Source organism: Xenopus laevis, chromosome 1S (genome assembly GCF_017654675.1).
Source record: "Xenopus laevis strain J_2021 chromosome 1S, Xenopus_laevis_v10.1, whole genome shotgun sequence".
Lineage (NCBI taxonomy): Eukaryota > Metazoa > Chordata > Amphibia > Anura > Pipidae > Xenopus > Xenopus laevis.
This window is the reverse complement of record NC_054372.1, coordinates 164,163,421-164,174,585: the sequence shown is the minus strand read 5'-3', so window position 1 is coordinate 164,174,585 and position 11,165 is coordinate 164,163,421. Positions and strand designations below refer to the sequence as shown.

Sequence of the window (11,165 nt, the reverse complement as noted above, 5' to 3'; positions counted from 1 at the left end):
GATCACCCAAGAGGAGTGTATTCTACTGCCGCAATTCATGCTAATACATACAGTAGTAGTCTAGCCTTATTCACCCTTGTACCAAGTTTGACTGTCAAGGAACAAACCCATTGTTTTACATTACCCTCATTAAGAAATACAAAGGTATCCTGGGTACATATTGTTATAGTAGTTTTCAGTCTTTCAGAGCAACGGAGGATCAACATGTAGATGCCATTACTAATCCTAGAGGTAGAGAAAAAAGTGAGCATCAAAAATAAACTGCAACAAAACTCATGTGACTTTTCTTGCTTGTTTAAGAATAAACCACAACATAATCGCTTAATTAAGAACAAACGGCGACATAATATTCCATTGTGTGTTTTTTAATCAGAATAAAAGTTGTTCCATTCATTTTTAAAAATGATCAGTATTAGAAAAAAAATGTTTAGGAATGAACTGACTATTAGAGGATCATAAAAAAACAAATGTTAACAGACTATTATATTGGAAGAAAGATATTCAGAGCAGATTAACCCTTGATATCTACCAATTCAGTGTATGCAACGTTGATAAACCGATTGGCAAAAATTAAGTTTAAAATCAAGCCTTTAGGAAGGCTAGTGGTCTGACATCCATCTGATCCTATCTAAATGCTATGGTGCTGCAAACTGTCATCAAGGTCCTTTTAAGTTAAAGGGCATGTAAAGGCAAAAATATAAAATCCCATTTTCACTTTCTTTAATGAAAAAGAAACCCATCTCCAATATACTTTAATTAAAAAATGTGCACTGTTTTTATAAGAAACCTGACTGTATGCAGTGAAATGCTCCCTTCATTTACTGCTGTGGATAAGAACTGTCAGACGGTCCCTAACTGCTCTGCAGGCAAACAATCATACTTATGAACAGCAGGGGGAGCCCCAGCCTTGCTTCCCAGTCATGCAGAACTCAAGCAGCTTTGTATGTTTCCCTGTAGAGCAGTCGGCGACTGTGTAGAGATTTGTATTGGATTTGATTTTTGCCTTTACATCCCCTTAACTGTTTCTTACTCCAGCTGCAGGGACAAAGATCATGGAGCCAGATTTAAACAGATAAACTGGGATTGTATTTGGAGGATTATTTTGCTGAAGCCACTGGTTCGGCAGAGTTGGAGAAAGTTTGTATTAAACAATACAAAAACTATAAAGTCCACATTCGATTACAAGACAACACAGGACCCAGTGCAGTCTGCATATTCTAATTATTAATCGGTCTTACTGTATCGGCTTCTGGCAGATATTATTTGACTTGTGCTGTTTTGATCATTTATGAATGTTATTAATAGGGAAAAAAGACAAATATATAGGAAGGCCGGAATTTTTTTTCCAGAAAAGGTGGCAACCCTATTGGCCGTTAAAAATGATGGTTGATCCCAATGTTATTAATAGGGAAAAATTATAAATATATAGGAAGGCCGGTATTTTTTCTGGAAAAGGTGGCAACCCTATCCGTAAACCCCTTTAGGAACAGTAACCCCAACACAGAAGCAAGGCCACTGGTTCCAAATAATTCTTACTAGTGATGAGAGAAATATTTCACTGAGTTTTACCTCAAAAATAAAGCCCATAGACTTCAATGGGTGAAAACAATGATTGCGCAACAAAAAAAAGCGAAACGGGTCCGAGTCGCCCATCACTTCTTACTTAACATAAATACGGTTACTAAATTATAGGAAAATTCAAGGACGCGTTTAATAACTTCACTTAAATGACACTGTAATTGGGGCAGCCCGTTGAATATTTTTGTGTCTCTCAATTTTCAATTGAACTGGCAGTACCAGAACAAGTGCTAGAAATCTTTCACTCACGGGCAGCTTAAAAGCCAGGACCACATTTAAATTTACATGACAGAAATAATGTTAGGGCGTCATAAAGAAGCGCTATTACTAGCCGTGGGGCGAGTTAAACGCCTCCAAAGCATAACAAAGAAAATGTGAGGGAGAGCAGCAAACACAGCACGACCAGACTACAAATCACGTGCCTGCAGCGCTATGCGGTTGTGACGTATGGTAGGACGAGTCCATAACGGAAGTAGGTGCTGCTTGGCAACAAGGCTGTTTGATACGGAAGTGAGAGCTATCTGAACGTAGGATTTGGGCAGGACTGGTGTAATCTGTTGTTGTGCCAGCCTTCCCCTAACTGGGGAAGGGCACGTGGTGCAGTCGGGAACATGGGAGTTGACGGCTACGTGTCGTTATGCTCGGTTGGAGGAATGCTGTTAGCGTTACTCGCCTCAAGTTTTATAAGTGACGGGGGTTGTTCTGTTGATGCTCCGACCCCATCCCCTGCCATCCCCACTGGTCTAGCTTCTAAGAAGGGGAGCAACTCGAGCACTGTCGATGGGGGGCCCTTGGCTACTGTACCTTCTGCTACATCTCCCAACACGCCCCGGACACAGAGGGCCCTTGTCGTGCTTGTGCTGTTTAGCGCTGCCGTCGTTATTTACTTTGTCATAAGGGCAGTTCGGTGAGTGACGTCACTGCTAGTTATGGCGCAAACCAGCTGCGCTCTAAGGTCTTCGTTTTAAGCAAGAAATAAATTTATGTAATTAAAGGCACTAAGTTTGCCCAGGGGCAGTAACCTATAGCAACCAATCAGCAGGTAGAATTTCCTGGTCACATGTTTAAAAGCAAACATCTTATTGGTTGCTACTGGTTACTGCTCCTGGGCAAACTTAGTGCCTTTTATTACATGTGGGGGAAAATGTCTAAAATGCACGGGTTGGATTTAGGCCCCCCCCCCAGTATCACCACATGACTCTCTTTTTCTATTTGGGGAGCCAGTTGCATACATCTGCTAATAACTTTTTTATTTTAAGAATTGTTTGATGTTTGTAGTGTATGTCCAGCCTGTAACCCCAAACTAGTATTGAACTGCAGCTGCCATCATACCACTGGGGTTGCCACCTTTTCTGGAAAAAAATACCGGCCTTCCTATATGTTTATCTTTTTCCCTAATAATAACATTGGGCTCAAGCATCATTTTTACTGGCCAGGTCAGTAAAATACCGGCCAGGTGGCAACCCTACATACCACTAACAACTGCCCACATCTCTGCAACTCCTGCCATAGTTACATAGTTACATAGTTACATTGGGTTGAAAAAAGACAAAGTCCATCAAGTTCAACCCCTCCAAATGAAAACCCAGCATCCATACACACACCCCTCCATACTTTCACATACATTATATATACCCATACCTATACTAACTATAGAGTTTAGTATCACAATAGCCTTTGATATTATGTCTGTCCAAAAAATCATCCAAGCCATTCTTAAAGGTATTAACTGAATCAGCCATCACAACATCACCCGGCAGTGCATTCCACAACCTCATTGTCCTGACTGTGAAGAACCCTCTACGTTGCTTCAAATGAAAGTTCTTTTCTTCTAGTCTAAAGGGGTGGCCTCTGGTACGGTGATCCACTTTATGGGTAAAAAGGTCCCCTGCCATTTGTCTATAATGTCCTCTAATGTACTTGTAAAGTGTAATCATGTCCCCTCGCAAGCGCCTTTTTTCCAGAGAAAACAACCCCAACCTTGACAGTCTCCCCTCATAATTTAAGTCTTCCGTCCCTCTAACCAATTTAGTTGCACTTAGTCTCTGCACTCTCTCCAGCTCATTTATATCCCTCTTAAGGACTGGAGTCCAAAACTGAACTGTATACTCCAGATGAGGCCTCACCAGGGACCTATAAAGAGGCATAATTATGTTTTCATCCCTTGAGTTAATGCCCTTTATTATGCAAGACAGAACTTTATTTACTTTAGTAGCCACAGAATGACACTGCCCAGAATTAGACAACGTGTTATCTACAAAGACCCTTAGATCCTTTTCATTTAAGGAAACTCCCAACACATTGCCATTTAGTGTATAACTTGCATTTATATTATTTTTGCCAAAGTGCATAACCTTGCATTTATCAACGTTGAACCTCATTTTCCAGTTTGCTGCCCAGTTTTCCAGTTTAGACAGATCACTTTGCAAAGTGGCAGCATCCTGCATGGAACCTATAGTTCTGCACAATTTAGTATCATCTGCAAAAATAGAAACAGTACTTTCAATGCCCACCTCCAGGTCATTAATAAACAAGTTGAAAAGCAAGGGACCTAGTACAGAGCCCTGCGGTACTCCACTAACAACACTGGTCCAATTAGAAAATGTTCCATTTACCACCACTCTTTGTAGTCTATCTTTTAGCCAGTTCTCTATCCAGGTACAAATACTATGTTCCAGGCCAACATTCCTTAATTTAACCAGTAACCTTTTGTGTGGCCCTGTATCAAATGCTTTAGCAAAGTCTAAGTAAATCACATCCACTGCCATCCCAGAATCGAGGTCTCTACTTACATTCTCGTAAAAAGAAATTAAGTTAGTCTGGCAAGATCTATTACGCATAAAACCATGCTGGCACAAACTCATAGTATTATGATTTGCTATGAAGTCCAGTATCTTATCCTTTATTAACCCTTCGAAAAGCTTTGCCATGCCAGGGGGTTACCACCTGGCCGGTATTTTACCGGCCTAGCCGGTAAAATACCTGCCAAGGCCGGGGCCTGTATTACAAATTTACTGGCAATGTAGCCCCCAATCCCCTGCAACTTACCTTTTCTTTTGCCTCTTCTAGCGTCCCTGGCCCCGACCCTTTTGACATCACGACAGCCCTTTTGAGGCCCCGCCCCCCATCAGCCGTTACATTTTTTTATAAAAGGTGGCAACCCTACTAACATCTTCAACAGCCACCAGCTGCCAAACCACTAATAACCTACATACCTGAAATTTTCCTGAAAATAATTAACTTACACACATTAGCCGTACTCTTTGGGAGTCCATAGTAGTGATTCCCTGGGGGCTCAGTCCCTGGCCTCCTACCTGTATTAACATTGTATATAAGAGTTTGGGAATCACACACTGAAGGCAGAATAACTGCAATTACATTTTTGTTGTGCGTCCACACGACATGTTTTGGGCACCAAGGTCCCTTTTTCAAGTGTAACACTTGAGAACGGACCTTGGTGTTCCCGAAATATGTCATGTGGATGCACAATAAAAATGTAATTGTAGTTATTCTGCCTTCAGTGTGTGATTCACAAACTCGTGTATACAATGTTAACATCACTGAAATTGCCAGCATGCCCCCAACAGCCAAAGGCTGGCCCCAATATCCTGAGCTTTTATAGAGAAGAGATGTATTGAGTTAAAACCTTTCTTATAGGGTATACATGTATGGGACCTGTTATCCAGAATGCTCAGGACCTGGGGTTTTCCGGATAACGATCTTTTTGGAACTGCATACCTACTGCCTACTAGAAAATCATATAAACATTAAATAACCCCAATAGCCTGGTTTTGCCTCCAACAAGGATTAATTATATCTTAGTTGGGATCAAGTACAAGCTACTATTTTATTATTACATAGAAAAAGGTAGTCATTGTTAAACTTTTTGATTATTTTATTATAATGGAGTCTATGGGAGACTAACTTTCCGTAATTCGGATAGTTGTTTTGGATCCCATACCTGTATTATTTTCTAAAATCCTGTTAATGTACTACAGATTTTGTGTGTTTGCTAGCTAGGAGACCAGTGTTGGCAATTTGAGGCTTCTCCAGAATAGGTGTTTAAAAACAACATTCTTTTATTAAGTAGATGTATAAAAAGGCATAACTCATGGCAAGTAATGCTTTTTTAGTACCACATCATAGCCAGAATGGTTTAAAGTGTATCTGTCACCCAGACATAAAAAGCTGTATAATAAAAGTCCTTTTCAAATTAAACATCAAATTCAAATTCTTAGCATTCATAGCTGTTGTAAACTCATTTAAAAATCTTAGATGTCAATCAAGTATTGCATGCCCCTCCTCTATGCCTTAGGCATAGAGGTGGGGCAGGCAATTACTTTCACTTTCTATTCAGCACATTACTAGATATCATTGCACTTCCAACATTACCCCATTTAATTGTGTAGCCAGTGCATGGGGATGGACATCAGGTCCCCCATTCTGATGCACAAACAAGATTCTGAGATGATGCAAGACTTGCCTTAATAACAGTGTCCACAAAATGGCTCCTGCCTGCTTGCTATAATTATGAATTCCCAGGCCGAAGTAAACAAGATTCATATAATTTATATAGTGTTATTAAAGTTCATTTTGCTTGACTAATGTAATTAAATTGGATTTGGAATAATTTCAGGTCCCCTTTAAACTATCAGTTGATTTTTAAAGGGATACTGTCATGGGAAAAAAAATTTTTCAAAATGAATCAGTTAATAGTGCTGCTCCAGCAAAATTCTGCACTGGAATCCATTTCTCAAAAGAACAAACAGATTTTTTAATATTCAATTTTGAAATCTGACATGGGGCTAGACATTTTGTCAATTTCCCAGCTTGCCCCAAGTCATGTGACAATAAAAAAAACATGTTTCCCATGACAGTATCCCTTTAAACATAAAAATGCAAGTTTGCAATGAAGATATGCCAGGTAACTCTAAACACAGGTACAAATTGTATGACAGTAAATGAGAAGCATACAACTACATTTTACGTGCAGGGATCATAATGTTATTCAATGGGAGGTCTTTTTCCATTTGTCACCCACAGTAGTGAAGACACTACTCCCCGTGTGCCATCACCCGTACGTGACACAAGTACTTTTTGTGTTTGTTTAGCTATTTGAGATTATTCTCTGTATTTTCTGGCAGAAAGCCATTGGAGTCAGGTAGGCCCAGACTTGCAATCTAAAAAACACTGGCAAAATGCAGAACAGGTATGGAATCTGTTGTCCAGAAATTCAGAATTACAGGAAGGCCATCTTTCATATACTCAATTTTAAGCAAATAATTCCTATTTTTAAAAAATAATAAAACAGTGCTTTGTCCTTGTACTTGCAGAGTGATTTTTTTTAATAGACTTATGGTATGGAGATCCAAATTACATAAATACATTAAATTCTGGATAACGGGTCCCTTACCTGTATTAAAAAGAACAGTAGTTGGCCTGCTGTTTTTATGTTACGAATATAATTTTTATGTTACGAACACATATATGATATATAAATGGCTGCTTCTAGTATTTGTGAAGGTTAAAGGGGGGTCCTCTTCCAATCCCTGAATACCTTTGGTACGCTCTTTTACCAAGCATTTGCATCTGCTCTCACAATGACACCAGCGCTAAAGTATTTCCAGGAGATTTGTCACCCGCGAGTAGCACAGATTTTTCACAGACAACAATGTTCTATATTAAAGGGGAACTGCCATGAAAATGAAAATTTAATACAAGCTTCATCATACTGAAATAAATAAAAACAAAATTTCTGCATCGTTTCTGAAATAATCAAGTTTATGTTCACTTTCCCTCTCTCAGCGGTTTCTCTTAATTCTGTCTTCATGCAGGAGTTCGGTGTCTGATAGTCATTGACAGTTAGATCCAATATATCTTATTTCCTAGCAGATGAATTAGAGCTCACTCAAATAACTGATTCCAGTACAAACAAATTAACTGCCTTATGCACAAATTCTGCATGTAGAGAGACATGATGTCTGGTGATTTTAATAGAGTGAGTTCTAATACATCTTCTAGGCAAAAGGAACCCCCATAAGATATATTGGATCTAACTTTCAATGATTATCTGACACCCCACTCCTGAATGAAGACAGAATGAAGAGAAACAGATGCTGAGAGAGGAATAAACTTGATTATTTCAGAAACGCTACAGAATTTTTAATTGATTGTACTGTATTTAGAAAGTTCTTGTATCAATATGCTTATATTAAATTTTTATTTTTGTGTTAGTTCCCCTTTAAGTAGAGTCAATGGTATATATAACAGCATTAGAAGTAAATCCCCTGAATACTGCTCAAATAATGTATATTGATAATTGTGTACTAGTACAATGATGTATACATTATGAGTTACTATCATTTTCATGTATATTTTGCAAAAAAGTTAATGCCATTTAAGTCATTATTGGCTGGACAAGACCCTACACTATTGATGTTGGGACATTAGTAATTTGTTCCACTGGTATTCCCTCCTGAAAATAATACTGTGATATATGTGAAGTTAATTTTTCTTTGGAATTTTTCTTTACTTTTCAGAACTAGAATAAAAAATAAGAAAACAAGGAAATATGGTGTTTTAGATACAAACCTAGGAAACATGGAATTAACTCCATTGGAGCAAGATGATGATGATGACGACACTTTATTTGATTCCAATCAACCTCGTAGGTGAGTTGTACTGGTGGCAAATGGTCATATAAATTAAATTAATTTTATTGCCTTGGTATTTTTCATCCTGAACTAGCTGAACTAATCAAGCACTTTTATGTTAAGCAGCCTGCACTAACTTAAAATCTAAACGGAATTGGCGTGGGATATTTTTATTGAAAATACAGAAACCCACACCAACGGATTGTGAACTTTATTAATAGAAGCTATGATGAATTTTTGGCAAATCTAGAATGAATTGAAGGTGTATGAATTCTGCCAAAATAAATTAAAGCTAATTATTTATTTATTTTTGATCATTGAAGTGTAACAAGGTAGGTTGGCTGGATAATTTTTAATAGATTGTAAAACTGTTTGACGTCTTAGTAGCACTAAAAAAATTATTGAACACCATTTTAGTTTGTAGGGTGCTTAAAGGGGAACTCCACATAAACGTAACTTAAACTTTTTGAAAAGTAAACATAATTTCAAGCAACTTTGCAATGTACATCAATTAAAAAATATGCAGACTTTTCATGATTTTAATGGTTTCTGAAAGTTCCCTAATCCTAGCCCCCTGTTCTCCTGCTGATCTGTCTGACTACTTTGCTGACTATTGTTACTTTTTATCAACAGCCAGCTGTCCTTAGCCTGCATCCTCCAAACCCCACAATTCCCTGCACATGTGATTTCAATAAGGAAAGGAACATCACAGTGCAATGCATTGTGGGTCATGTAGTTCCTGCATGTTGTCTGCAAGCTGTGGAGAAGTTGTTACAATGTGTAACATCAGTGTTTAGTCCCTCCGTCCCTGCCAGGATTTCAAATGATGCAGAAAGAGAAAAACTGTTAAACAGCTGGATTTATGTACAGAATATGGCATTTATTCATACTTTTTGAAGAAACAGGTAACTGTATTTTAGGGGATTCTTTGTTATATGGGCCACTTCCAATTTTGGTTTGGAAGCCGGCGTTCCCCTTTAAGGTGGAAAAGGTCCCCACCCCAAACAGATTGTACTGTATAGTTTATATAAATAAGATGCTTTGTAGCAATGGGGGCAGCCATTCAAAGGAGAAAAGGCTCCGGTTACACAGTAGACCGCAAATACCTTTTGGGGAGCATAATAATGTTATTGGTTATTCACTTTTTAACCCGTGCCATATAGACCCTTTTCAATTCCCGCCATTACTACACAGCAACTTGTTTATATGAACTATTGTAGTGTTTCTGAAGCAAACACACCAGTATTACTATCGCAGGTTAACAGTACATGATATTTTCATTACTTTATAAACTTGAATTTTTTTGATGTTACTGTTCCTTTAATGTCTTTTTCAACTCTAAAATTAAAAAAAAAAACCCTACCCCCCCTCCCAGCCTAAGTATTACCCCGGGCAAATGGCCCTAACATTTTATTTACCCCTCGGTGCAGATTCAGGCATCAGAGTTTACGGGCGTCATCTTCAGTCACTTCGGAATTTTTCGGAATGAGTATTTGTGAGTTTTGGCGCATGCGCAGTTGTCCACGGAACAGAAAATTGCTCCAACTGCGCATGCGCCGCCATGCCGGTCTCATAGATTTCGGACGATAAGAAGATGGCTGCCGTGAACTCCGATGCCTGAATGTGCACCGAGGGGTAAGTAAACGTTGGGGGCATTTGCCCGGTGTAACACTTAGGCTGGGGGGAGGAGGGAGGGGGTCTATGTACGGTAGGGGGGGTAGGGGTTTTTAACTTTAGGGTTGAATTCTCCTTTAAAGATTATACTGAATTATATGGTTACTTTGTACTATTACATGTAAATATGCCTTGGTTTCCCCAATTCACTGCATGCCCTAATTGAGCCAAGGTCAACAGTTGGGAGCCATATACACACAAATCTGTGCAGGATAGGGGTGTTGTCATTTGAAGCACTAATACGTTATGCATTATCAGCCTTTGCTGCAGGAACTAGAAACACAAAAAGCATTTTTTTACCACCAGTTCTTCTCTCGCAAGTGATGACACTGAGCATGCACATTTGAAGCTGATCAGGACATGGATTAACTATGCATGCTCTAAATCTACAACCACTTGCAAGAAAAGATTCTGCACCAGGTGGCACCTTTCAACCCTGCTGCATTACTGTTCTAAAGCTAGTGTAGAAAGAAGTGAAAGATTTCTGTGAGCAAACTGGTGCAGATTGTTAGAGGATATACTGTTTTTTTATGTATGATAATATTATATAATGCTCCTGTGATTTTTAAATTACAGGTAAACTGTGGATTTGATGTCTCCGTTTTGAAAAATTAAAAACTGGATGAAGATCTACGTTATCAATATGTTGCATCAAGCTTATGCAATCTAATCTCTTGCAGCAAAATTAAATTTTGTAGCAATATCCTGAAAGTGTAACTCCAAAACAAGATCGTATTTAAGATATTTTGTTTTTTTAAATACTGTAACTTACTGTGACATAATTTTTAAGGATTCTTTTTGTATATATGTTGTTGTAATTTTTCTACCACTATTTTAAAAGAAATATTTTAGAGATTTATCAATTTCAAAATATGCTCTGTTTTCACCCCTACTTATCAAATATAAACACGTTAGAAATGCGCACTGTAAAATATGCATGAATGTCTGTATATACTGCAATAAAATATTACAATATATAATTTCCTATCTGCTTATTTAATCACAGATTCTTCAGCCTATTTATTTTATTATATTCTTTTATTAAACTTTAGCATCAGCGTGATTAGTTCAGCTCATTATCCTTATGGGCTGATTTATCAAACTTATAGCAGAAATACTCATATTTATGGAATGGAGAACTCTCCATAAATCCCATAGGAATTAATAGAAAGTGGGTGAATTTTTATGCAGTGATTTTGATAAATCACCCCCGTGGAAGTTTTTTCATTTAATAATTTTAATGGTCTAAACAAAACTCAC

At 38.1% G+C, this 11,165-nt stretch overlaps 1 protein-coding gene across 3 annotated transcripts; it reads left to right on the top strand.

Moving 5' to 3' along the window:
* Window positions 1–1,958: 1,958 nt before the first annotated feature.
* On the top strand, window positions 1,959–10,885 carry fam174a.S (family with sequence similarity 174 member A S homeolog). 3 transcript variants are annotated; one of them, XR_005965091.1, is made up of 3 exons: window positions 1,959–2,050; window positions 8,118–8,249; window positions 10,482–10,885. XR_005965091.1 is itself a non-coding variant. In XM_018238151.2 (3 exons), the coding sequence occupies exons 1-3, from the start codon at window positions 2,190–2,192 to the stop codon at window positions 8,965–8,967; spliced, it is 531 nt and encodes a 176-aa protein (XP_018093640.1). In that variant the 5' UTR covers window positions 2,033–2,189; the 3' UTR covers window positions 8,968–9,477. The 3 variants fall into 3 exon arrangements, 2 of the variants coding, with proteins under 2 accessions (XP_018093640.1, XP_018093649.1); XM_018238151.2 differs by lacking the exon at window positions 10,482–10,885 and adding an exon at window positions 8,865–9,477 and having other exon boundaries at window positions 2,033–2,485; XM_018238160.2 differs by lacking the exon at window positions 1,959–2,050 and adding an exon at window positions 2,057–2,485.
* Window positions 10,886–11,165: the final 280 nt, after the last annotated feature.